Source organism: Myotis myotis, unplaced genomic scaffold, assembly GCF_014108235.1.
Source record: "Myotis myotis isolate mMyoMyo1 unplaced genomic scaffold, mMyoMyo1.p scaffold_m19_p_6, whole genome shotgun sequence".
Lineage (NCBI taxonomy): Eukaryota > Metazoa > Chordata > Mammalia > Chiroptera > Vespertilionidae > Myotis > Myotis myotis.
The window spans coordinates 93,886-121,155 of NW_023416368.1; the positions used below are offsets into that span (position 1 = coordinate 93,886).

General features: G+C 59.2%; 1 protein-coding gene across 1 annotated transcript in view; it reads left to right on the plus strand.

The window, feature by feature from the left end:
• FAM20C (FAM20C golgi associated secretory pathway kinase) overlaps positions 1-26,946 on the plus strand; it is a 34,623-nt gene extending 7,677 nt beyond the window's left edge. The window contains exons 3-10 of the mRNA XM_036314136.1: positions 4,527-4,605; positions 16,441-16,533; positions 17,351-17,466; positions 23,640-23,820; positions 24,453-24,562; positions 24,774-24,855; positions 25,757-25,816; positions 26,060-26,946. Coding sequence (XP_036170029.1) covers positions 4,527-4,605; positions 16,441-16,533; positions 17,351-17,466; positions 23,640-23,820; positions 24,453-24,562; positions 24,774-24,855; positions 25,757-25,816; positions 26,060-26,318 — 980 coding nt within the window. The 3' untranslated portion in view covers positions 26,319-26,946. The remainder of the gene's footprint in view (positions 1-4,526; positions 4,606-16,440; positions 16,534-17,350; positions 17,467-23,639; positions 23,821-24,452; positions 24,563-24,773; positions 24,856-25,756; positions 25,817-26,059) is intronic.
• Positions 26,947-27,270: the final 324 nt, after the last annotated feature.

Consider the following 27,270-nt stretch of genomic DNA (forward strand, 5'->3'; position numbering starts at 1 on the left):
TGTGTGTGTGTGTGTGTGTGTGTGTGTGTGTGTGTATACACGAACACACGTATATATGGCCCAGCGACTGGAACGGCGGAACAACCAGTGGCTATGACGCACACTGCAGCAGCCAACCAGCCTGATCTGGGCCCCAATCATCCTCCCCCCCCCCACCGCCGGCCTGGCCCCCGATCAGCCCCCAGCACCCCGATTGGGGCTGGGGTCAGCTGGCCAACCACCCTCAGCCCCTTCCCCCTCCGGCCTGGCCCAATGGGCCCCATCAGGGCGGGCTGGCCCGATCCTACCTGTGCACAAATTCATGCACTGGGCCCTTAGTATCAAATAAACTTGCTTCATTAGACCTGCTTTCTGATGCAGCTAAACTTTTTCCAGTCCAGTGAAGCACCCCAACTTCTCTTTCAGGTAATTGTCAGCAACACAGCAGGAAATATCAACACGAAGCAGGTTATTATTGTAGATCACGCAGGGAGAACCAAGGATAAAATATTTAACTGCAGCCGTGTCTGACTATATTCTGCGCAGTGAGAAAAGCTGAAGTCATTTTCAAGGTCCACCATTTCTTTCTTCTGTTCAGTCGGGTCAAGTTTCTAATCTTTCTACATCTCTGTTTCCTGGCTAATGAAAGGAAAATAGGATTCCACTGAGTCTCCTATCTGCCTACTCCAGGATTTCTGTGAGGATCAAATGAGATGAGACACGGGAAAACGCTTCACAGACATTTGGTTACAGTGTGAAATGTCTGCACCTGGCTACAAAGCAAGTCGGGTTCCTGAGCTGAAGAAACTGCAAGGAGGCTAGTTGCTAAGGAGAGGAAGCCAGGCATTACTACGTGACGTCATTATCCAGCACCCACAGTGACCCCTTCCAGGCTGGGCTGGGCTGGGGGCTGCATTTTGTACCATGGGGTCTTGGCAGTGTCGGCTGCGATTTGGTGAGGTGTCGCCCTGGGGTGGTGGTGGGGCCTGTGTCCCACTTGGGGGAAGCTGAGTGTTGGTTTGTTGGCACCAGGTCTGTGGTGCCGTTTGTTTTTAAATGGCCAGTGGGCATCATGGCAGCTCCTGTGTTGAATGTCTGCCCCCTGGTGGTCAGTGTGCATCATAGCTACCGGTCGGACAGACACTTAGCCTTTTATGTATATAGATTACTTGTTTGCTCTGTGGGGAGCAGCAATGTGTGTGGATTTCCTTCCAGAGCAAGAGGGATTAAGCCGGCCAGGTTTGCATAACATTTTGTTATTAAGAGAGGCCAGGGTCCCCAGCCGTGGGAAGAGCGGTGGGCTGCCTCTGACTGGCTGGGGCGGGGGGGGGGGGGGAGAGTTAAACCCAGTGGCCCCAGCTGTTCCGTGGAAATGGGGACGTCCTGTGGGGCAGCATCGGGCCCCTAAGTGTTTCAGGAGCCACTGCTGTTCTCATCTTGTTAAAGAGCCGAGATTGTTCGTGATGAGAGGAGAGAAAATTGAACTCACCTGCAGCTTTCGGGAGAGCACCACCGTCCGCCCAGCAGGGCCGAGCTAATAATAAGTCACGGGCGGCTTCCGCGTCCTTCACGCTCGGCATGTCCGAGGCCGCGTGGCACTCTGTCCCTCGGGAGTCTCCAGTGTTTTGCAGGGAAGTGGCTTTGTGTCCCCGAAGAGCATGCACAGGAATCAAGGAGCCTGAGAGCTCTCGGTCCTGAATGCCAGGGCCAGGCCCTCAGACACAGCCTGGCCGTGGCTGGAGCAGACGCCGCATTGGGAGGAGTTGGCCGGTGGGGGCGGAACCTGGAGGCAGGGTCTGGGCTTGGTGCTCAGGGGCCATGGGCCACCGACAACCTCAGGGAGGTAACTCGCTCCCCATGGCAACCTGCCGTCCTGGGGGTGCCCCGTCGGGTGCTCTCCCGAGGCGTCACGGCGTCACCCCTTCATGGGGCTGTTGTCCGAGGAGGTGGACGGGTCTCATCCCCGTGTCCTGCCGGGGTCCAACCCCAGCAGGTCCAGGGGTCCCCAAAGGTGTGGATGGAGTCGGCGAAGAAGGAATGACACAGAGACAGTGTTCAGTTGATCAGCAGCCTAGCCAGGATCTCCAGCCAGGATCTCCAGCCAAGTTCTGGTCTGGATCTCCAGAGAGGTTCTGCTTAGGATCTCCAGCCAGGTTCTGTGTCCATGTTCTCTTGCTAGGTTCTCCAGCCAGGTTCTGTTGCCAGGTTCTGTCCAGGTTCTCCAGCCAGGTTCAGTTACCAGGTTCTAGTCAGGTTCTCTTGCCAATTTCTGTAGTCAGGTTCAGTCCAGGATCTTTTGCCATGTTCTCTCCAGCGAAGTTCTTCTGTCTGTAGGTTCTGTGTAGGTTATGTCTTCTTAGTCCTGTGTTCTAAGTTCTGTGTTCTAAGCTCTGTGTTCTAAGTTCTGAGTTCTAAGTTCTGTGTTCTAAGTTCTGTGTCTTGCTGTCTTCTTACATCTGTATTTATACCAGTTGATTCCAATCCTATCAATCTCTATTTCAAAGGTTAGGGCGTTTCTTATCTCCATTCCAGGGAGTAAAGATTATGTAGCTTAAGCATGATTGTTCGTAGTTAAAGTGATTAATTACCCACCTGGCACTTAGTTAAGAGGTTTTATTCCCTCCCTAACTTCAGGGGAAAATCCCTACCTGGGGAAACAACCTTTCTTAGAGACCTTGGTTAAAACACATAGTGCCAAGAAGGTGAGCAAACATATTAAAAAGAGTATGCCATATATGCCAGGTCCCTTGAAACAGCAAGCATGGAACGGCTCCCGGCAGTGTCCCAGGTGAGTGGCCCCTGCAGCTAACAGGGCAAATACGCTCCCTGGTTGTCTGGACCCCCAGACCCCCTTGGAGGAGGCTGGGTGGCACCCTGAGCCCCACTTACCGAAAGGGGACCCTGAGGTTGGGAAGCGTGAGTACCTAGGTGCCCAGCCGTATTGGGCTGAGCGGAGCCTCCAGGCTCAGGGCTGCTGGTGGGGGCCAGCTCCTCAGCCCGGATGGAGCCCTCTGGGTGCAGGATAGGGAAGAACTCGCGGAGACAGCAGCAGGTGGGGTGTGCTTCCTTACGAACAAAGCAGCTGGCTGGTCGGGCAGCTTCTATGCGCGCTCGCACCAAGAGGCCTCGTGCCAATTAGGGACGCCCGTGCTACATTAACACACGTTAACACCAGCAGGTTCCATGAGGGTGCTCCGCGCAGCGCCCATGGCGTGCACGCTTAGGGCAGGGCCTTCCCTGGTGACACTGCTGTCCTCGCCTGCACGTGTGCCCCTGGAGCCCCGGGCACTCTGGTCAGGGCCCCACAGCAAAGCCCTCCAGCAGTGCAGCCTCCTGCACGGCGACGCCTTCCCGCCTCAGCCCTGGTGTGTTCACAGGTTGTGTCCACCCTCCCTGACCTCAGCACCGCCCAGGCCCTGCAGGCCCTTCCTGACCTGCAATGGCCTCAGGTCCTCGGTCCTCCACATGTGTGCGCCACACGCTGGCCGCCTCAGGCCGGCTCCTGGGTCTGTCCTGGGGCATCCAGGCTCACCTGCCCGACCTTCACCTCCAGGCTGTTCCTCCTCCATCCAGCTGCTCCAGCCGAAACCTCGGGGTCACCCTCGTCTCTTCTCTCCCCTCCGTACCCCAACACCCCCTCCAAATGGCTCCTCCATCCCAGATATTTCTTGAATTTTCCCATTTTCTCCATCTCTTTCCTCATCTCCTCCAGCCACCCCCCTCCACTGGCCTCCACCCTCCCTAGCCAGCTCCCCACACTGAGGGGACAGCACCCACCTGCTCCCATCCCCTCCTGCCCTGGGACCAGTGGCCACCAGACCCACCAGGTGCTGCAATGTGCCCGCTCTCTCCTCCTCCCCTGCCCTGGGCCTTCCTGACCACCCCCTGTTCTGTGGGGGCAGCTTCAGCGCCACCCAGAGTGGCCTCTGCAGGCTCCTGCGGGCGTGGACCTCTCCACCACAGCCTGAAGCCTCTGGGTGCCTGTGGTTTATGGGGTCCCACCCAGTGGAGCGTGGACCCTGGTGGGGACACTTTGCCTCACTTCGCCCCTGTGACCACCCTGTCTTGGGTGGCCTGGGCCTCCCTGTGCGGTGACAGGGCTGGTCGGCCAGCTCACCTCCTGTGTGTGTGTAGCTGTGTATGTATGTATAGCTCTGTGTGTGTGTGTGTGTGTGTGTGTGTGTGTGTGTGTGTGTGTAACTCTGTGTGTGTAGCTCTGAGTGTAACTGTGTGTGTAGCTGTTTCTGTGTGTGAGTGGGTGTGTCCAGGTGTCCAGGTGTAAGCGGGTGTCTGGGGCGGGAGGCACTGCTGGCAGGTGTGTACACCCAGCCATTCCAGAAGCCGGGCCCTTTGTCTTGGGTTGGCCTGGAGAGAGATTCTGCCCCAACCTCTGAATGGGGAGGCGGGCGTGTCGGCATCCTTGTGAGGAACCCTACTATCCAGGCAGAGTGGGGGCCCTTGGCCATGCCCAGGGCCCAGGCCGTGAGGTCTGCGTGGGGAGCAGAGGGCCGGGCAGCGGGTGACCCTGTGTCTTTGCCTCCCTGCAGCCATGAAGTCGGGGGGCACTCAGCTCAAGCTCATCATGACGTTCCAGAACTACGGGCAGGCCCTGTTCAAGCCCATGAAGTAAGTGCTGGCGCTGGCGGCAATGGGGCGTGGGCGGGAGGGGGCAGGAGGTGCGAAGCGGGTGTAGAGAGGGTGCGGAGGGTGGCTGGGCTGGGCTGGCGCTGCCCACAGGCACCAGGTTTGGTGGAAGGTGCAGTGTGTCCTCCAGTAGTGTTTTGGGGTGAACTCGGCGACTGCTCCCCGCTTTCTCTCCGCTGCCTGCTGCCCCACCCTCACCCCTGTGACCCAGCGGGAAACCCACTGCTGCTCCGTCTGCCCCTTGGAGAGAGGACCCCGCCCCCACACGGCTCAGGGTCAGCAGTCTCCTGTAGGGTCAGGGTGGGTGTTTCAGGGTCTGCAGGCCATGTGGTCTGTGTCCCAGCTGCTCAGCGCTGCCCCCGCCCCAAAGCAGCCAGATAAGTGGACGTGCCTGGCTGTGCACCAGCAGCACTTTAGCTGTAACCCTGTGGGCGTGGCTTGTCCTGCTGCAGGAAACATGAAAGCTGCCACCAAGTAAACGTGAGGCACCGAATGGCCATGACCCTGTGGCCGCCCCAAGGGAACCCATTAAATGATTAAATCCATGACCAATCGTCTCTTTAATAAAAAACGTCCTTCTGTGACCTGATCCTCTCTGTAAACTGCTGGCAGAATACTCTGAACTGATTGGATGAGGAGGGTGGGGCCTGGGGTCCTGGGACGTTTGTGTGACTTGTGGCTGACGTAAAAGCTTAAGGGATGTATATACACGAGGAGTGAGGATATTTTCCATTGATTTTTTTTTTTAAGTAGAAGGGAGCAGGGACAGAGAGAAACATCGCTGTGAGGGAGTCACATTGACTGGGTGCCTCCCACATGCACCCCAACTGGGAGGTGGGGACTGGACCTGCAACCCAGGTACATGCCCTTGACCAGGAATCAAACCCAAGACCCTCTGGTGCTCCAACCCCTGAGCCATGCTGGCCGGGGTGGATCATATATTTTTAATATGCATCTAAAAGCATATAATTAACACATTAGCCCAGGAGTTCCTGGATATTCAAGCAAGACTTTTTAACAGCTTTATCAAGATACTAGGGGCCCAGTGCACAAATTCGTGCACCTTGAAAGGAATTGTGGGCTGCAAGGCTGCAGTGGGCACAGTGGCGGGTCTCAGCCCATCGGTGCCCAGTCCCCTGTCTGCCGGCAGCCTTGCTCCCGCCGCCACTGCTCCCATGGGCTGACAGCATCGGCCCCGCTCGCACCCACTGACCATGCAGAGCGACTGGGGCTGGCAGCGGGTGCAAGTGGCAGCTGCTGTGCCGATTGCCCCTCAGGAGCAGGGGGGGTGGAGAAGCCCTCAGGGGTGATCGGGGCCGGCAGCTGCCACTCACACCCACTGATGGCACCAAGCGATCGGGGCTGGCACCGGGCACTGGCCGCAGGTGTGAGTGGCGGCTCTGGCGCCAGCAGCGGGTGTAGCACTGGGCGGGACCATGTCGCGCGGGAGCAAAGAATTTTCAGTAACCACCAGAGGCTCACCCCGATGATAGCGACCGGCGCCCCTCTGTGATCTGATACCCCCACTCACCTGCTCCACCATCCCACCGTGGCCAATGCCTGCCATATTCCACGCGTGCCCCCTGGTGGTCAGTGCACGTTATAGCAACCGGATGTTCAGTGTTCCGCCGTCCAGTCTATTTGCACATTAGGGTTTTATACATATAGAAAATTCACATATCCCCTTTGTCACCCATGTGAAGTCCATAGTTCTGTGCTGTGAGTGTGTGCGCTGAATTGCGTGTCTGCCACCAGGATCAGTTCTAGGACCTGCCCCTTACTGCGGAGAGAGGCTGTGAACCCTAAGTCCTCACTCATTCACGGCCTCTATAGGTTCTGCAAAGTTAAGTAAAATGTTGAGCAAAATGACGCGTAAGGAAACCCTTCGCTGCAGGCTGTGGTGTGAACAAGAGTTAGTTCCTAGGGCAGCTCATCCACGTGACGAGGGAGGACGTAGCAAAGCGTTGTGAGGGACCCTGTGCACAGGTTGCTGCCCCCCACTTCTCCTTGCCCTCCTCTGCTGGACGACCGCTGGCCCCCAACCGTCTCCATGTGTCTACATGTTGTGGGGCTTTCGAATGAATCAGATCACAAAGTGCTGCTCTCTAGTGGCTTCTCTCCCTCAGCCGCATGTCCTCACGGCTCATCGAGTTGTGGCAGGTGCCAGGTCCTAGCTCCTTTTTAAAAAAAATAATTTTTATTGATCTCAGAGAGGAAGGGAGAGGGAGAGAGAGAAATATCTATGATGAGAGAGAATCATGGATCGGCTGCCTCCTGCACGCCCCACACTGGGGATCGAGCCCGCAACCTGGGCCTGTGCCCTGACTGGGAATTAAATGGTGACCTTCTGGTTCATAGGTTGACGCTCAATCACTGAGCGTGCCGGCTGGGCCTGACTCCTTTTTCAGGCAGAACAATATTCCATCGTGTGGCTAGGTCACAGTTCATACATTCTTCACTCAGTGGCATTTGGGCTGTTCCCACCTGTTGGCCCTAAGAATAATGCTGTTGGGAACATTCACCTACCAGGTTTTAGGTGGATGTATGTTTTCATTTCTTTTGGGTAAATGCCCAGGAATGCAAGAGCCGGGCATGTAATAACCACCTTGACCTGCTCAGGAACTGCCGACGGCCTCCCACAGCAGTTACCGGCCCACAGCCCACCGGCAGCCTCACTCTGTGAGACACTGGTGATTACCGTGCCCTGGATTCCCGCCATCCCAGCGGGCGGGGGCGTCTGTGGACTGACTGGCGTCTCCAACGACGACAATGTACAGCAGCTTCCAGGCCTGTGTTGCCGTCTCTGTCTTCTTTGCAGAAACATCTGTTCAGGTCTCTTGCCGTTTCTTTAGCTGTTTTTGTTAAGAGGCTGTAAGAGTTCTTTCTATATTCCGGAACCTGTGTGGTGTCCTTTCTAATTTTCAGGATGCCTAGTTTATCTATTTTGTTGTTGCTTGTGATTTTGGTGTAACATTTAATACATCAATTTGATACTGAAAAATATGTGTAGTTAGCGGTGCAGGCGCCGTGTGTAAACATGTGTCTGTAGGTAGCGGTGCAGGCGCCGTGTGTAAACGTGTGTCTGTAGGTAGCGGTGCAGGCGCCTGTGTGGCTGATGTTGGGTGTGGCGTCCCTGCCGAGTGCGCGGTCCTGGTGGCCTTTCTGTGGCCTTGGGTCCATTCCTTCCTGCATGCTGACACGTGCTGACACGTGCTGGCGGCTGGCGGCTGCAGAGAGCATGTGGCTTCCCCCAGCACCTGCCCCTCCTTCCCTCCTTTTCTTTCTGTCTCTGAGGCCACTCTGCTGGTTGTGACACTGCACACACACCACCCCCTCGAAGCTGTTTCCTCATCTCCATGTTGTTGTTAGGACTTGGCAGCTGCTGCTCCGGACGTAGCGGGTGGCAGGGGCTGGTGGCTCTTCCTCGCATCAAGTCACTTGACCTTTCCGATCACAGGGAAGGTTTTACTACCCACTCTCCTGCACTCTCCTTCAAGGAGGAGGCACTGGGATCAGAAGGGTTTACACAAACAAGGAGTGGGCCGCAGACTAGGGCTTGGGCCCAGGCTCATTCGCCAGCCCGAGCAGGCATTCCTGCCCTTCCCGCCAGCCCTGGGCCCTGCATGTGGCACAGAGGCCCTAAATATTTCGATTTCTCTCCTATATGCTGTGTTTATGGTGCACAGGGCGGGGCCCCCAGCCCAGCATGTCCGCCGCCTTGACTTACTGTTCTCTGCCGGCCAGGCCACGCACAGGGGCTGAGGCTGAGATTCTGCCGGGCGTCCTGTGCCCAGAGCCTCCCCACGCGCCATCTGCTCTCTTTCTTTTTGCAAAGACTAGAAGTGTGTGTGCGTGTGCATGTGCGTGTGCGTGTGTGTGTCTGTGTGTGTGTCTCGGAGTTAAACCATCTGTGGCAGCTGTTTGGAGGCCCATCCCTTGGGCACAGACGCATAAGCGGCTGTAGAAACCTTGCGGGGAAGGTGCTTCTAAATCAGAAATTTGAGCCCCTCTTGCTCTGATCAGTGTGACCGCCAGGCACCAGCGCACACGGCGAAGAGGAGGTGCAGGCCAGAGAGCAGGGCAGTGGGCAGCGCTGGACGCCGGGTCTGGTCCTGTGTTCACCGTGCGGGCGCTCGGGGCCCAGGGGCAGGTGGACAGACGGTGGCACAAGTGAGAGCAGGACCTCGGGTGAAGCTGCTGGGGGCCGGGGGGACGGAAGGAGCTCTGGCTGCTCAGCGACCTCGGGAGACAGTGTTGCCGAGTGGGTGGCAGTTGTCTCCGGGCGGGAAGGCTTCTGGCACAGGATCCACATAGGAGGCCGTGGGGCAATGCCCGGTGCTGAGGGCCTGGGATGGCACCGTCAGGAGTGGATAAGTCTTTGAGTTGTTCTGATAAATAATTTGTTTCCTCCGCTCTGCTGCCCTCACTCAGCCCAGAGGCAAACACATTGCCCAATAGCAGTCGCAGGGTGTGGAGCCCGCAGAGGCCTGGGCTTGGCCAGAGGTGGACAAGGACCCTTTTGTGTCCACGCTCAGCTCGGGCCGGCCTCCAAGCCCCCCGCCCTCCGCCTGACTCGGGAGCTCAGCATCCTCTATGGGGCCAGCGCCAGGTTCCTCAGGCAGAGCTCGTGTGCCCATAGGAAGCTGCCCGAGCCGTGCCCCACCTGGGCGGGCAGTGCTTGGGTCAGAGCTGCGGGCCCGGCCGAGGTGGGCCTCCCCTTACAGATCCTGGCACTCAGGTTCGTCCCTCTCCGCCCCCCCATGGGTCCCACCTGGCACGGTCATCAGTACCCACTCAGACCTGGCGTGACATCAAGTACTCAGCAGTGACAGGGACCCAGAGGAGCTTCAATTCTATGGGGAGTCAGCAGCCACGTACACAGATAAACACACACATTTCAGAGGCTGAGTCCCTGGAGGGGATTCAGACAGAGGCTCACTGGGGCCGGGAAGGCCTCTGGCTCGGCCCCAGGTCCTGGAGAGGAGGGAGAGAGTGGCCACGTGGAGCCCCACCCAGGCCCAGGGCAGATGGGAGGCCGTGCCCACAGGCTCACTCGCCTCCAGGCTCCCGCTGTGGGACACGGCTTGTCTCCAATTTCATGGACTATTTTTATAGAAGAACCTGGACTTTGAGAAGCAAACCAACGACCCAACAGTGTTTGAGAGAGACTCCTGAGCTGCCCGGGACTCAGCAGGAGGACGGCGCCGGCCGATGGCCCTCACACCCCTGCTCCCTGCCTGGCCATCCACCCTGAGTCCACCATCACGAGGACCAGCTGGACGTGGGGGAGCTCGAGGAGGCAAGAGCGGGAGCAGCATCCATGGGGCAGAGTGGGGCCGGCCGGCTGCAGGGCTGCTGCTGGAGGACAGCACGGTGGAGCCTTCGTGCGGGGTTTTGGAGAAGGGTCTTCTCCCCTTCGCTCCTGGGGCCACTGCAAACCTTCCCCCAGGATCCAGGGCCCCCTTCAGCACGTGGCTCGCTCTGCCCCCCGCCAGCTGAGCTCTCAGCACCGCCCTCCCGGACAGAGGTGCATCCACGGGAGGGGCCGAGGAGCAGGACTGCAAGGTGCCCTCCTGGGCTTGGTGGGCGTGGTGGGCGTGGTGGGTGTGACAGGCACGGTGGGTGTGGCGGGCGCAGGCTCCATGGATGGGGCAGCAGGTCTCTGAGTCCTCACGGCCACCTGGGGAGTGGCTTGGCAGGCTACCAAGCTGTGTGATGCCAGTGCCAGCCGTGTGCATGGCCCTGTTCATGCACCTGCAGCCAAAGGGCGCTACCCAGGCCTACCACAGGAGTTAACCATCCCCACCTGCTCCCGCGTGGCAGCGGGAATCCCGTGTGTAACAGGGTCAAAGGGAAAGGGGATTATTAATGACTAGAGGCCTGGTGCACGAAATCGTGCATGGGTAGGGTTCCTAGGCCTGGCCAGTGATCAGGGCCGTCAGGGGCCTTCCTTTGCTCCATGCTGCCCCCTGGTGGTCAGCGCACATCATAGCGAGTGATTGAACTCCTAGTCTCCCGGTCAAACTCCCAAGGGGACACTTTGCATATTAGCCTTTTAGACATATAGACTAGGGGCCCGGTGCATGAAATTCGTGCACTGGGTGTGTGTGTGGGGGGGGGGGGGGGGCGGAGTGTCCCTCAGCCCAGCCTGCCCCCTCTCACATACTGGGAGCCCTCAGGCGTTGACCCCCATCACCCTCCAATCGCAGGATCGGCCCCTTGCCCAGGCCTGACGCCTCTGACAGAGGCATCAGGCCTGGGCAGGGGACCCTCATTTCCCCCCATCACTGGTTCTGCCCCCAGCCCAGGCCTGATGCCTCTGGCCCAGGCATCAGGCCTGGGCAGGGGACCCCCAGACCCCTCCCATCGCTGGCTCCACCCCTACTTCCTGCTATCACTGGCCAGGGCGGAAAAGGCACCTGATTCTCCGATCATGGCTGGGGGGCAGGGCAAAGGCGGCCCCAGGGCCGCCTTTGCCCTGCCCCCCAGCTGTTAGCTCCCCCCTGGGTTTCCGATCACTGTCAGTGGCAGGGGGCTTCTTCCTGCTTTCCCTTTCGCCTCCCTGCATTGTGCCTACATATGCAAATTAACCGCCATCTTGTTGGCAGTTAACTGCCAATCTTAGTTGGCAGTTAATTTGCATATAGCCCTGATTAGCCAATGAAAAGGGTAGCGCCGTACGCCAATTACCATTTTTCTCTTTTATTAGTGTAGATTCATAACAGCTGCAGAGACCTAGGCAGGGGATGAAAGATGGTGCACGCTTAGTGAGGCCCTTGAGAGGCAGTTCTGGGCCCACCCTGTCCCCATTGAGCAGATGGGGGAGCTGAGTTTGGGCAGGGTCGCCTCACAGGGCCCGGGCCTCCAGGGTCCCCACCCTGATCCACCGCCCCCTTGCTCACTATGGCAAATGTTTCCCTGGGGGCTCTGGAAAAGATCTTCCCCTTTGTTTAAAATCAAGGCAAGTAGGTCATTTCCCCTAAAGCCACTCTCCTGACAGCAGAACCGGGCGTGTCTTTGTATCTCGCTGCTTATTGCTGTCTTGGGGTGCCTGCTGGTATGTGGGCCGTCCCTCTAGTTGTCATGAACGGGAGGGAAGATTAAAAGGCCAGGAAGGAACTAGGGCCTTCATTTTCCGTGTACGGAAAAGGCAGCGTTTCTTTCAGGGGCAATGTGATCAGGTCCGGCAGGTTTGATGCCCCAGGTCCACTTTGCAGATAAGAGCTCCTCGAACAGCCTGAGAACGGGCTGCCTGCAGCCCCACCCCGACCTTAGGGGTTCTCCCCCTGGAGGGAAACAGCAGCGATCCTGACGCTAAGCCCCGTCCTCAGTGGGAAGACTCAGAGCAGCGTGGCATCCTCGACTCTTATTACGTTTAAATAAAACGATGCACCGAGGGGCTTCAGTGCAGGACAGCAGCCTCTGGGGAAGGCGCACTCACTTCCCCTTTAACTTCACTCCTGAGTCACCCCCCTGAGAACCGGGGGAGCCGGCAGAGGGTGTTGGAAACAGGGCACCCGTGGGCTGAGCCCTCTGGCTGGCCGTCTCCCTGTCTGTGGGGCGGGGACACGTCACGGTCGTGAGGACTCAGGAGGGAAGTCGTGTAGCTGCTCAGTGGGCATCCACTCCTGGGAGGAGCCGGATAATGTCGGCTTTTGTTCCTCACAGGCCTTGGGAGCACGCTGCCAGTTTCCTCTGTTTTGTTTTATTTTTGTTAATCTTCACCTGAGGATGTTTTTCCGTTGATTTTTAGAGAAAGTGAAAGGGAGGGGGAGAGACAGAGAGAAACATGGATGTGAGAGAGACACACTGATTGGTTGCCTCCCACATGCGCCCGACCAGGGCTGGGAATCCACCTTCATCCAGGGTGCCTGCCCTTGACCAGAATCGAATCCAAGACCCTTCAGCCCCCAGGCCGAGGCTCTAACCACTGAGAACCCGCCAGGGCCAGTTTCCTCTGTTTTTAATCCAAACATGAGTTCTCAGTTCTGCACACATTAAAGGACATTGAGGTGTTGACAGTAACGGTGGGGACTCTAGGGGGCTGTCCCTCTAAAGCAGTGGTTCTCAACCTTCCTAAAGCCGCGACCCTTTAATGCAGTTCCTCATGTTGTGGGAACCCCCAACCATAAAATTATTTTCGTTGCTACTTCATAACTGTAATGTTGCTACTGTTATGAATTGTAATGCAAATATCTGATATGCAGGATGTATTTTCATTGTTACAAATTGAACATAATTAAAGCACAGTGATTCGTCACAAAAACAATATGTAATTATATATGTGTTTTCTGATGGTCTTAGGTGACCCCGTGAAAGGGTCGTTCGACCCACAAAGGGGTCGCGACCCACAGGTTGAGAACCGCTGCTCTAAAGGGAGGGGCTGCGTGGGGGTGACATATGGAAGGTGGAGGAGTCTGGTGCGGGACCGAGATGTGGGGATGGGTCTCGCTGGAATGGGGCTCTGCGGTGACCGTCCTCCCACGGAGCCCCGTCGTTCACGGGTCCCCCCACAGAGCAGGGCCTCAAAGAACTGGCGTCTCTCGGACATGGGGACTGTTCCTGCAGCCAGACCCCGGGCCCTTCCTGTGCCCCCTGAGCCTGGGCACCCAACCTCGCGGCCGACACTTCAGGCTGCGCATGCCCAGCTCTGGGCCGTGGAGTTAGTTGTTCTGCTCAGAGACTTGAGGACCCTCAGCTGCAGCGTCTGACACTGGAGGGTGCAGAGGAAGGAGCGCAGACTTGGGTCAGAGACACCTGTTCCTACCCGGGACCTGCCATTTCCATCCTGTGATTCTGCAAACGTGCCTTCCTCTTTCTCCACCTCCGACCTCCATGTCAATAAGACGGGGGCCAGGGTCAGAGCCGGAGGACCCCCGGCCTGATCGTGCACCAGGGATGGCCCAGCATTTACCAGGTTCTGCCTCTTTGGCTTCTGTGGAAACAGAGGTACTTTTCCTCAGAAAACCCTGTCGTTTCGTAGACGTGCAATGCATTTCCTGAGAGGTGGCGTGACCAGAGCTGGAGGAAGCAGACCAAGGCGCACACCCTTCCCAGGCTGCCTCAGGCACTAGGCTCGTGGGCGTTTGTCAGCAGCCACAGGGAACCAGCACAAAGGACAGCTCCTCCCTGTCGTTGAGGGAGGACCCTGACTTGGGGCACCGTGCTCCTGGGTGCTGCTCCAGGAAATGCTGGTCCAGCCTCCCGTCTCCCCACTTCATGGGGCAGGTGCCAGCTCGGAGCTCCGCCGACCCCGGTGCCCGACAGCATCTCCCACGTGTCCATCCCCACCACCCCAGGGAGAAGCCCAGACCGGGTGGGCCACGCCCTGCACCTGCCCTCCCGCACCTGGGCACACCTGTAGCCAGGACACCTGGAGGAAGGAGAGGTTGCCAGGTGACCAGGATCAGCCAAGTCCAGTCTCCTGCCTGGGGCAGTGGGTTCAGTACTTTTCCAAAGTGTTTTCCCCAAACGCTGCTGAGACAGCGACAGCACCGCCTGTTCTGCAGGAGGCCCGGGAGGTGGGGATGGGGGTGGGGGTTGCAGACTCCCCACACGTCCCTTTTTGCAGCCTGGCCCTGAGCAGAGCCAGCGTGGCCCTGCAGCAAATACACGCTGCGGAGGCCCTGAGCTGCCGGGCGTGGACAGACCATAGGGACAGCTGGCGGGAGGTGAGCAGACGGCGCATGGAGGCTGACTCTGGTGGGTGATACGCTGGCGGGGGGCTGCTTCTTCCTTCCTCCCGTCCTTGCAGGACACGCTTGCAAGTGTGCACGACCCTCATCAGCCTCCCCCTCACCGGCCTTACACATCAGTCCTGGCCTTTCCTCCTCACTCCTCCCCGAGTGAGTGTGTGTGTGTGTGTGTGTGTGTGTGTGTGTGTGTTGGGGGGGAGGGGGGACCGGCTCTGAGGACAGGAAGGGCCGTACCAACCAGCCCCACCCAAGAGCCCTGCCTGAGCATCTTGTGAGGACGGAGGTGAGAGTGCCCGGTTTTACAGCTGGGAACCGGGCGAAGAGGTGGGGCGCTCCCCCAGCTCTCCTTGCTGGAAGCAGGTCTGCCCACCCCGGGCCTCTGCTCCCACCCAAGTGTCTGCCAAAGCAGAGAAGGGGAGGCTGATGCCAGGGTCCAACCTGTGTGCCTCCCCCCTGGGCGTGCTCCTCAGTGCCCAGCTCAGCCCTGGGGGCCTCACAGGTGAAATTGGGTCCCTGCCCCAAGGAGCTCCCAGTCTGGAGGAGCCTTCCAACCACGCACAAGCCACTTGCACAGGTGGGGGTGTGCTCAGCGAGCAAGGGAACCCAGGGCCTCTCAGAGCCTCTAGAGTGAAGGCCGACAAAGAGCATTCATAGCCACTTCTTTGCCTTCCGGGCCTGAGGGAAAGGGCTTCGGGAAGCCAGAACAGCCTGGCCTGTGTGGCCTCGGGGCTTGGACAGAGCTGCCTTTCTGTGAACTGCTCAGGATGGAGGAAAGCCCCGAGGCAGGAGGAGGGAGGGATCAGGAACTTTCCAGGAACCTGGTCACAGGCTGTGAGAAGTGGCTGCACTGTTCCCAGAGCAACAGGGCTCAGAGCCACCTGCCCTCCAGGTGTGTGACCCACTCAGAGGTGAGGAAGGCAGGACAAAGGTCACAGCATTGCCAGATAGAAATGCTCACTTTTCAGCATCACAGATATTGCCACTGCACATCAGGCAATAAGAGGCCAATGTGTGTTAGGGACAATGGCCATGGCGGTAATGGTGGTGGTGATAGTGATGGTGATCGTGATGGTGATAGTGATGGTGGCGGTGATGGTGGTGGTGATGGTGATGATGGTGGTGGTGATGGTGATAGTGATGGTGATAGTGATGGTGGTGATGGTGATGGTGGTGGTGGTGATGGTGATAGTGATGGTGATAGTGATGGTGGTGATGATGATGGTGGTGATGGTGATGGTGATGGTGATGGTGGTGATGGTGATAGTGATGGTGATAGTGATGGTGGCGGTGATGGTGGTGGTGATGGTGATGATGGTGATGGTGGTGGTGGCGGTGATGGTGGTGGTGGTGGTGATGGTGATGATGGTGATGGTGGTGGTGGTGATGGTGATGGTGGTGGTGATGGTGATGATGGTGATGGTGGTGGTGGTGATGGTGATGGTGGTGGTGATGGTGATGGTGGTGGTGGTGGTGATGATGGTGATGGTGGTGGTGATGGTGGTGATGGTGATGGTGATAGTGATGGTGGTGATGGTGATAGTGATGGTGGTGATGGTGATGATGATGATGGTGGTGGTGATAATGATGGTGGTGGTAATGGCGGAAATTGAAGAAATAACAGGGAAAAGAGCTGGACATTGCAAATAGGTTTATGCCTCTTCCCTGTGCTTCTTCCATCAGTCCCTCCTCTGTCCTGTTTATTACTCACCTGTTCTACAGCAGGTGCTTGGCTGGGCACTCCTGCCCTGGCCCTCCAAGTAGTGGCCTAGTGCCATGGTGCCAAGCTCCTCAGGAGAGAAGCCTTCTCACTGGCTGTCAGGAAGGCACCTGGGGGCCGAGGCAGGGCTGAGGGGAGGCAGGGCACAGCACAGGCAACGTGTAGAAATGGGCAAGGCTGCTGAAAGGGTTAGTGACACCAGAGCTGCAGGGTGGGGGGAGGAGGGCAGGGCTGGAGAAGTCACCAGGAGGTTTCTGACAATCCTGGCTGGGGGGAGGGACAAAGGAGTAAGAGTGGGGAGGCCCGGCCCCAGAGCCCCAGTTAGACCAGTATGAGCCGCATGCGCCCTTCCACCGGAAGGTTTTCTCAGTGTAAGCCCTTTCTGTTTTGTCCCCTTTTTTCTAGGCAAACAAGAGAGCAGGAGACACCCCCTGACTTTTTTTATTTCTCTGACTACGAGAGGCACAATGCGGAGATCGCTGCCTTCCACCTGGACAGGTGAGCTGACCCACCTGCGGCTCCCACAGATGCCAGGCTGCGGGGTCTGAGCTTGAGCTGGTCCCTTCAACTCTTGCCGCTCCCTGCGGTGGGGCCCGTGGCTACCCCGTGTACAGAGCGGAACACGGGCGCTGTGAGCATCCGATTTGCTCATGCTCAGAGCCACTCCTCTCCCAAGAGAGAGCTACTCCCTGCCCTCAGGTCACAGCCCAGATGGATGTGCCCTGCTTCCCACACCTAGAACAGCGGCTGCAAGACATGTGGGGGGGTAGGGGGGGCAGTGGGCCACTGGGAAAAGGAAAGAGGAAAGGGCACCGAGAGCATGGATTTTGCGCAGGAAATTGCAGGTGTGAATTTCTCTGGGAGGTGAGGATGGGAGCGAGGGAGGGACGAGGGATGCAAGTCTCACAAACCATCCCCCACTGTGGGCACCTGTCTTGGGGGCAGTCTCCTCAGCAGAATGGATTCCTCTTTGGGCTCCACATGGCCCCTGGCTGCTGGGGAGGTGGACAGGTGGCCAATGTATGACCATGTGGGATGGACAGAGCACCCCCAGGGACAATCCATGGGCCTAGCTTTGGGGTCAGCCCCAGGGTCCAGAGGATTGCCCCCCGCCCCACGGTACTCTGGAGCCCCAGTGTGCGTGTGTGCCCTGGGCCCACAGCGTGACGTTTCCCAGGCTGGTTACAATGCAGAGTCCCCTACGGACCAGATGGAACCCCAGGGCCCACAGGCAGAGGCAGACACATTCCCTCGGCGCCACCTGGGGCAGCCACAGGGGCGCAGATAACACCCCCTCCCACGCCCCTCCCGCCAGGATCCTGGACTTCCGCCGCGTCCCTCCCGTGGCCGGCAGGATGATCAACATGACCAGGGAGATCCGGGACGTCACGCGGGACAAGAAGCTGTGGAGGACCTTCTTCATCTCCCCAGGTAGGCTGCGCCTGGGGAGCCCCTGCTGGCTGCACGTGACGGGGCCCAGGGACCCGTCAGTGTGTCGAGGACTGGTCTCCAGCCTGCAGTTCCCTCGGACCCCGCCTGTGCCCTCCACGTGCTTTCCTGCTCCGTCTGTCCCCTGGGCGGGCATAGAGGGGACATCTACCACCTGCTTTTTCAAAGGCAAAAGAGGTTTGTTTTGGAAAACCCCAGGCTCCCAGAATCTCCTCCCGGTAGTGCAGCCGGGGTCCAGGCCGTGCCACACCTGGGACCACCTGTCCGTGCTGCCTGGGACTGGGCATCAGTGGGTCTGGGCATCAGTCCCACACCTGGGACGCAGCGGAAGCCCAGGCCGTGTGGCTGCTCCTGGCCACTTCTTTGTGCAATTTTTCTTGCAACATTTCTAGTGACATATTTCAGTTTCAAAACTTAAGGCAGTAACACCAGGTCCCATGTGGCGCCCCCTAGTTCAGCCGTTGGCATCGTCTTTCCCCGGCAGCCGAGGTCTCTGTTCCGAGAGACTGTGTCAGGGTCCGCAGAGCAGGGTCAGAGGGGCCGAGAACATGCTGTGGGTGTCGGGGTTCAGGGTGCTCGGGCTCTGGCTCTGGCTCCCATGTTTCTACACACCCCAGGCCCCTGATTAGTGATTAGTCAGGAGCTCGGGGCCCCGTGAGTGAACACACAGGCCAGTGGACACGTTCGGCGTGATCAGAGATGTGACGCCGAGAGCTGTGGCAGCGAGTGGGTCTGGGCACCAGGCCAAGTGCAGTTTCTAAATTACTCGTCTATTGAGACACTAGAGGCCCGGTGCGCGGATCCATGCACTGGTGGGGTCCCTCGGCTGGCCTTCGTCCTCTTGCAGTCCGGGACCCCTCAGGGGATGTCGGACTGCCGGTTTCGGCCGGTCCCCGCACGCCAGGCTGAGGGACCCTACCGAATCCGTGCACCAGGCCTCTAGTATGCATATAGATCTTTGGTTAATCTCTTCCTGTCTTCCCCCTCCCCCTTCCCTCTGAGATTCATCAGTCTGTTCCATGTTTCCATGCCTGTCCATTGAGCGTCTGCCCCCTGGTGTTCAGTGCGTGTCATAGCTACCAGTCAAACGGTTGCTTAGGCTTTTAAATATATAGATGATTTACATGTCGTAAATTTCACCATTTTGAAGTGCACTAGAGGTTTTTAGACATTCACCGTGTTGTACACCATCCCCACAATCCAATTCTAGAACATTTCCCTCCCTCAGAAGGAAGCCCTGCCTGTTAGCAGTCACCCCAGTTGTCCCCTCCCCTCAGTCCCTGGCTCCATCAATATTTCTGTCTGGATCTGCCTGTCCTGGACATTTCACACAAATAGAGTCACACAATGTGCGGCCCCTTTGGGTCTGACTTCACTTGCTGAGCACCGTGTTTTCAAGTTCATGCATGTGTAGTGTGTGCGCCTCACTCCTTATAAGGTCACCTGGTGCACTGACTAGGATGTCCATAGACTCCAGTCCCTTGTGGTGAGGGTGCACGGAAGGAACCTGGGTTCAGATCCTAACTCACACCCACAGCTGTGTGGCTCCGCACGTGCTGTGGATTTGAGGTCACCTGGTGTTCCGTGGTGTGGGTGTGAGGTCACCTGGTGCCCGTGGTGTGGGTGTGAGGTCACCTGGTGCTCCGTAGTGTGGGTGTGAGGTCACCTGGTGTCCGTGGTGTGGGTGTGAGGTCACCTGGTGCTCCGTGGTGTGGGTGTGAGGTCACCTGGTGCTCCGTGGTGTGGGTGTGAGGTCACCTGGTGCCCGTGGTGTGGGTGTGAGGTCACCTGGTGCTCCGTGGTGTGGGTGTGAGGTCACCTGGTGTCTGTGGTGTGGGTGTGAGGTCACCTGGTGCTCCGTGGTGTGGGTGTGAGGTCACCTGGTGCCCGTGGTGTGGGTGTGAGGTCACCTGGTGCTCTGTGTTGTGGATGTGAGGTCACCTGGTGTCCGTGGTGTGGGTGTGAGGTCACCTGGTGCTCCGTGGTGTGGGTGTGAGGTCACCTGGTGTTCCGTGGTGTGGGTGTGAGGTCACCTGGTGCCCGTGGTGTGGGTGTGAGGTCACCTGGTGCCCGTGGTGTGGGTTTGAGGTCACCTGGTGCTCCGTGGTGTGGGTGTGAGGTCACCTGGTGCCCGTGGTGTGGGTGTGAGGTCACCTGGTGTTCCGTGGTGTGGATGTGAGGTCACCTGGTGCCCGTGGTGTGGGTGTGAGGTCACCTGGTGCTCCGTGGTGTGGGTGTGAGGTCACCTGGTGCTCCGTGGTGTGGGTGTGAGGTCACCTGGTGCCCGTGGTGTGGGTGTGAGGTCACCTGGTGCTCCGTGGTGTGGGTGTGAGGTCACCTGGTGTCCGTGGTGTGGGTGTGAGGTCACCTGGTGTCCGTGGTGTGGGTGTGAGGTCACCTGGTGTTCCGTGGTGTGGGTGTGAGGTCACCTGGTGTCCGTGGTGTGGGTGTGAGGTCACCTGGTGTCCGTGGTGTGGGTGTGAGGTCACCTGGTGCTCCGTGGTGTGGGTGTGAGGTCACCTGGTGCTCCGTGGTGTGGGTGTGAGGTCACCTGGTGTTCTGTGGTGTGGATTTGAGGTCACCTGGTGACCGTGGTGTGGGTGTGAGGTCACCTGGTGTCCGTGGTGTGGGTGTGAGGTCACCTGGTGTCCGTGGTGTGGGTGTGAGGTCACCTGGTGTCCGTGGTGTGGGTGTGAGGTCACCTGGTGCTCTGTGGTGTGGGTGTGAGGTCACCTGGTGCCCGTGGTGTGGGTGTGAGGTCACCTGGTGCTCTGTGGTGTGGGTGTGAGGTCACCTGGTGCCCGTGGTGTGGGTGTGAGGTCACCTGGTGCTCTGTGGTGTGGGTGTGAGGTCACCTGGTGCCCGTGGTGTGGGTGTGAGGTCACCTGGTGCTCCGTGGTGTGGGTGTGAGGTCACCTGGTGCTCTGTGGTGTGGGTGTGAGGTCACCTGGTGTCCGTGGTGTGGGTGTGAGGTCACCTGGTGTTCCGTGGTGTGGGTGTGATGTCACCTGGTGCTCCGTGGTGTGGGTGTGAGGTCACCTGGTGCTCTGTGGTGTGGGTGTGAGGTCACCTGGTGCTCCGTGGTGTGGGTGTGAGGTCACCTGGTGTTCTGTGGTGTGGGTGTGAGGTCACCTGGTGCTCCGTGGTGTGGGTGTGAGGTCACCTGGTGCCCGTGGTGTGGGTGTGAGGTCACCTGGTGCTCCGTGGTGTGGGTGTGAGGTCACCTGGTGCTCTGTGGTGTGGGTGTGAGGTCACCTGGTGTCCGTGGTGTGGGTGTGAGGTCACCTGGTGTTCCGTGGTGTGGGTGTGATGTCACCTGGTGCTCCGTGGTGTGGGTGTGAGGTCACCTGGTGCTCTGTGGTGTGGGTGTGAGGTCACCTGGTGCTCCGTGGTGTGGGTGTGAGGTCACCTGGTGTTCTGTGGTGTGGATTTGAGGTCACCTGGTGTCCGTGGTGTGGGTGTGAGGTCACCTGGTGCTCCGTGGTGTGGGTGTGAGGTCACCTGTTGTTCTGTGGTGTGGATTTGAGGTCACCTGGTGTCCGTGGTGTGGGTGTGAGGTCACCTGGTGCTCCGTGGTGTGGGTGTGAGGTCACCTGGTGCTCTGTGGTGTGGGTGTGAGGTCACCTGGTGTTCTGTGGTGTGGTTTTGAGGTCACCTGGTGTCCGTGGTGTGGGTGTGAGGTCACCTGGTGTCCGTGGTGTGGGTGTGAGGTCACCTGGTGTCCGTGGTGTGGGTGTGAGGTCACCTGGTGTCCGTGGTGTGGGTGTGAGGTCACCTGGTGCTCTGTGGTGTGGGTGTGAGGTCACCTGGTGCCCGTGGTGTGGGTGTGAGGTCACCTGGTGCTCTGTGGTGTGGGTGTGAGGTCACCTGGTGCCCGTGGTGTGGGTGTGAGGTCACCTGGTGCTCTGTGGTGTGGGTGTGAGGTCACCTGGTGCCCGTGGTGTGGGTGTGAGGTCACCTGGTGCTCCGTGGTGTGGGTGTGAGGTCACCTGGTGCTCTGTGGTGTGGGTGTGAGGTCACCTGGTGTCCGTGGTGTGGGTGTGAGGTCACCTGGTGTTCCGTGGTGTGGGTGTGATGTCACCTGGTGCTCCGTGGTGTGGGTGTGAGGTCACCTGGTGCTCTGTGGTGTGGGTGTGAGGTCACCTGGTGCTCCGTGGTGTGGGTGTGAGGTCACCTGGTGTTCTGTGGTGTGGGTGTGAGGTCACCTGGTGCTCCGTGGTGTGGGTGTGAGGTCACCTGGTGCCCGTGGTGTGGGTGTGAGGTCACCTGGTGCTCCGTGGTGTGGGTGTGAGGTCACCTGGTGCTCTGTGGTGTGGGTGTGAGGTCACCTGGTGTCCGTGGTGTGGGTGTGAGGTCACCTGGTGTTCCGTGGTGTGGGTGTGATGTCACCTGGTGCTCCGTGGTGTGGGTGTGAGGTCACCTGGTGCTCTGTGGTGTAGGTGTGAGGTCACCTGGTGCTCTGTGTTGTGGGTGTGAGGTCACCTGGTGTTCTGTGGTGTGGATTTGAGGTCACCTGGTGTCCGTGGTGTGGGTGTGAGGTCACCTGGTGCTCCGTGGTGTTGGTGTGAGGTCACCTGTTGTTCTGTGGTGTGGATTTGAGGTCACCTGGTGTCCGTGGTGTGGGTGTGAGGTCACCTGGTGTCCGTGGTGTAGGTGTAAGGTCACCTGGTGTCCGTGGTGTAGGTGTGAGGTCACCTGGTGCTCTGTGTTGTGGGTGTGAGGTCACCTGGTGCTCCGTGGTGTGGGTGTGAGGTCACCTGGTGTTCTGTGGTGTGGATTTGAGGTCACCTGGTGTCCGTAGTGTGGGTGTGAGGTCACCTGGTGTCCGTGGTGTGGGTGTAAGGTCACCTGGTGTCCGTGGTGTGGGTGTGAGGTCACCTGGTGTCCGTGGTGTGGGTGTAAGGTCACCTGGTGCTCTGTGGTGTGGGTGTGAGGTCACCTGGTGTCCGTGGTGTGGGTGTGAGGTCACCTGGTGCTCCGTGGTGTGGGTGTGAGGTCACCTGGTGTCCGTGGTGTGGGTGTGAGGTCACCTGGTGTCCGTGGTGTGGGTGTGAGGTCACCTGGTGCCCGTGGTGTGGGTGTGAGGTCACCTGGTGTCCGTGGTGTGGGTGTGAGGTCACCTGGTACTCCGTGGTGTGGGTGTGAGGTCACCTGGTGCCCGTGGTGTGGGTGTGAGGTCACCTGGTGTTCCGTGGTGTGGGTGTGAGGTCACCTGGTGTCCGTGGTGTGGGTGTGAGGTCACCTGGTGTCCGTGGTGTGGGTGTGAGGTCACCTGGTGTTCCGTGGTGTGGGTGTGAGGTCACCTGGTGTCCGTGGTGTGGATGGACCACCTGTGTGTATCTGTTCATCACTTGATGGACGTGTGGGTTGTTTCCAGTCTTCCACTGCTGGGAACAGAGTTGCCATGGACGCCAGCTACAATCCGTGCGCACACCTGTGTTCACGTCTCTGGGTGTGGGGGGGACCCTGGGGTCCGGTGGGTACTCTGTGTCTAATGTTTTGAGGAAACACCCAACTGTGTTCCCAGCGGCTGCTCCATTTCATGTTCCCACCAGCCCTGCGTTAGGTTCTAATGTCTCCACGTCCCCAGGAACCTGTTATCTGTTCTGTTGATCACAAAGGCCGCGTGGGTGTGAAGTGGGGCCTCACTGTGGACTGGCTTCTCTAGTGGCTGATGTTGAGCGTCTTTTCCCATCCTCGCTGGCCATCTGTAGGTCTTCTGTGGAGAAATACCCACTGAACTCCTTTGTCCATTGACTGATTGGGTTATTTATCTTTTTCATGTTGAGCTGCAAGAGTTGTTTGTATGTGGTAGATACTAGATCCTTATCAGATATGTGGTTTGCAAACATGGTCCCCACTCTGTGGATTGTCTCTCCACTTTCTCAATAGCACGAATGCTTTTTTAAGCTGTTGAACACGGGCTCCAGGATTCCCATAGACCCCAGTCCCTCAATGTTGAGGGTGAGCAGAAAGAACCTGGGTTCGGATCCTAACTCACACCCACAGCTGTGTGGCCTCGGGCAGGTGTGCTGCCCTCTCTGGGCCTCCTTTTTCTGTAACCTGGGGTTGGAGGGTTTGCTGAGATGCATGTGAGAGTCCAGGGAAGGCCCCGGCTCCGAGGACCTGCTAACCAGCCGGCCCTCTGCCGCCAGCCAACAACGTCTGCTTCTACGGGGAGTGCTCCTACTACTGCTCCACGGAGCACGCCCTGTGCGGGAAGCCGGACCAGATCGAGGGCTCGCTGGCGGCCTTCCTGCCGGACCTGTCCCTGGCCAAGAGGAAGACGTGGCGGAACCCGTGGCGACGCTCGTACCACAAGCGCAAGAAGGCAGAGTGAGTGTGGGCTGAGCACGGCCGCAGCAGCCCCGGGCCAGGCCCTGACTTTCCTGGGGTCAGGGAGGGCTGGCTTCTATCCATTGGCATCAAGAAGACAAGCTCAGAGGGGCCCAGGACCCCGTCCATGGCCACATGGGTGTGAGGGCCCTGCCCCATGTGTGACGGCCGCCGCGTGATTGACGGTCGGGAGGGGCGTCTTTACTCTGAGAATTAGATGTTGCCTCCAAGGGGGGCTGCCTGTTCCCTTGGGCTCTGGAAACACAGCCCCTCTGTGCTCAGACATGGCGTCCGTCCCTCCTGCCCCTCTTGTCCCTCCTGCTGGAGAAACATCTCCTGTTCTCTTAGCCACCGAGGCCTGGGAGTGAGGTGCCTGGGCTGTTTCTTCAGGGTGACCCTCCAGAAGCCTGGCGTCCAGGGCGGAGGTAGCCTCCCGGTGTGGCCAAGCTAGGACGGGAGCTGTGGCTTCATCACCTCCCAGGCCCATATGCCTGTGAATGCATCCTCAGCCGCGTGGGTGCGTCAGTCGGAAGACACTTCGTGTTACAGTGACGCCGTTTCTCCAAGCCCAGCCCTTTGTGGGAGCCCCGCTGCCCCACGCTGGGCCGGCCGCTCACACTGGCTCCCTGCAGGTGGGAAGTGGACCCCAACTACTGCAACGAGGTGAAGCAGACGCCCCCCTACGACCGCAGCCGCCGCATCCTGGACATCATGGACATGACCATTTTCGACTTCCTCATGGGTGCGTCCCGCGGGCTGTCCGTCGGCCCTGCTGCGACGCGGCCCAGAGCTGCAGGCCAGGCCGCGGGGACGCTGCTGCGGCCGCAGTTTGAAGAGGGCCCGAGTCCTGCTTTCGCTCATGATGAGGGCTTGGGGTCGGGGTCGGGGTCGGGAGGGAAGGAAGCCGCCTCGAAGCCGCGTCATCCGTGACCCCGGGTCGCGTGTCTCCGCAGGGAACATGGATCGCCATCACTACGAGACATTTGAGAAGTTTGGGAACGACACCTTTATTATCCACCTGGACAACGGGAGAGGGTGAGCCTGGCCGCTTCCCGCCTCCTGGAGCCCCACCCAGACGGGAGGGACAGGGCCACCCCCAAGGTCCACTCTGTGATGCGGGCCCTGTGGGAAGGAGGGTGTATGACAGTGATGGCGAACCTTCTGAGCTCGGCGTGTCAGCATTGTGAAAAACCCTAACTTAACTCTGCTGCCGTGTCACATATAGAAATGTTTTGATATTTGCAACCAGAGTAAAACAAAGACTTATATTTTTGATATTTATTTTATATATTTAAATGCCATTTAACAAAGAAAAATCAATCAAAAAAATGAGTTCACGTGTCACCTCTGACACGCGTGTCATAGGTTGGCCATCACTGGTGTATGACCTTATTTCACCTAATTCTCAATGGGCTGGGTTCTGCTCTATCCACATGTTGTCCTGGCGAAACTGAGGCCCAAAGAGATTGCTGGCCAAGAAGAGCAGGGCTGTGAGGAGCAGGCAGGGGCGTCTGCCCTGCAAGTAGGAATCTGGGGCAGCAGGCGGGGACATCGGCCCTCCCGGTCAGGGCCATGAGGGGCAGTGTCCCTGGTACACGGGGAAGGGGGTGTGCATGGGGGGACCCCCATTTCAGATGGTTAGGGCTGCGTGTGCCTGATGCCTCAGAAGTCAGCTTTGGGCACCTGGAGGTTCACAGGTGGGGGTCACGCGTTCCCAGCTGTAAGAGGCCCTGCTGTGCGGACCCGGCTGACCCCCACGCCGTCCACTCACCCTGCCTAGGACCTTGCGGGCTCGCTGCCCAGAACACAGGCACCTGCTACCCCAGGCGCTGCATCAGCTCACCCCCAGCTCCTGTCCCTGTGGCTGCCTGGGCCACAGGCTCCGCCCACAGGGCTCCTGCGGCCACCCCTGGACAGTCTGCTTTCCTTCCTGCAGGTTTGGAAAATATTCCCATGACGAGCTTTCCATTCTGGTGCCTCTACAACAGTGCTGCAGGTACCCGCCCTCCGCCCGCTCAGCCGGATGTGCTAAGCCAAGTGGGGCCTATGTCCCCTGTGAGCAGGCCTCCCCTCCCCCAGCGTCTGCCTGGGATGATGGGTGCCTGTGGGGCCACAGGACCCCCCTCCCTTGGTTGGGCCTCTGAGAGGCAGGGCGCTGAGGGTCGGGGAGTCACTCGCCCTCAGCTTGTCCCCACCTGAGGTCCGTCAGCAGCACCGTCTCCCTCCCTCCCTCCCGCAGGATCCGGAAGTCCACCTACCTGCGGCTGCAGCTGCTGGCCAAGGAGGAGTACAGGCTGAGCCTGCTGATGGCTGAGTCGCTGCGGCAGGACCGGGTGGCGCCGGTGCTGTTCCAGCCGCACCTGCAGGCCCTGGACCGGCGGCTGCGCCTGGTGCTGCAGGCCGTGGGCGCCTGCGTGGGGAAGGACGGGCTGGGCCATGTGGTGGAGGACGACCTCGACCCCCTGGACCCTGGGCACAGAGGCTCCGCCGACAGGTAGTGACCACAGCCGCCGGCTGGTGCCGGGGACGGACACGATGCCCCAGCTGACTCGGCCGTGGGGTCCTCCAGCTGTGGGTCCGCAGGACGCGTTTCGTTCGCTTTCAAGACAAAGCGGCTGCGGAGGGAGCACGCAGCTGTGGACGGACAGGCGGCCTGGCGGCAGGCGACCACCCTTTTGTACGGAAGGGAAGCCTTTCCTTACTGTTTTGTATTTATACACAGACGATATGTATATAAACAGAGACGCCGGCACAGACCCGCAACTCACGCGGAGAGCCACCCTCTGCCCGGCTCCCCGCCAAGGCCCTTGTGCTCTGGACTTAACTTAAAACTAAAACTCCCCTTTCCCCCCCTCCCGGCCGCACGGGAGGCCCTCCGAGACGCCTGCTCCTGAGGCCAGCAGGACTCGCGTGGACGGACGGACACTCACATGTTCTCGGTGACGAAATGACCAGCTATTGTTTCTCGGCGCCACCCACCAGTGCCCGGGGACCTCCCGGGAGGCGGCCAAGGGCGCAGCTCCGTTTCCGTGGAGACTCGTGTGAGCGTGTCGCCCGGGCTCCGACCCCGGTACATTCTTGAGGAAGATTTGCAATGTGGTGAACGTGCAATAAAGATACAGCAGATGTGTGTTGGGGCCCAGGTCCCTCCCCCTGTATCCAGCTGCCCGCCCTCCAGAGAGGCAAGTCCTGGTGCTGGGCAGGGCCTCAGCCTCGACTTCCAAGGGTCCAGGTGGCCAAGCACCTGGGCTTGGAGCAGAGGCCCAGAGTCACACCTGAGCTCTCCAAGGGGGTGGGTGGGCATGGGGGCTGCCCCTGTCCCACGCCTGGCGGGGCAGCTCTGAGAGGGGTGGCGATCCTCCCAGGCACAGGCCGGCCACAGAAGGTAGCATCGGGTGGGCAAGTGTTTACCCAGCGGAGCAGGGACAGTGGTAGCCACAGGAAGGCTGG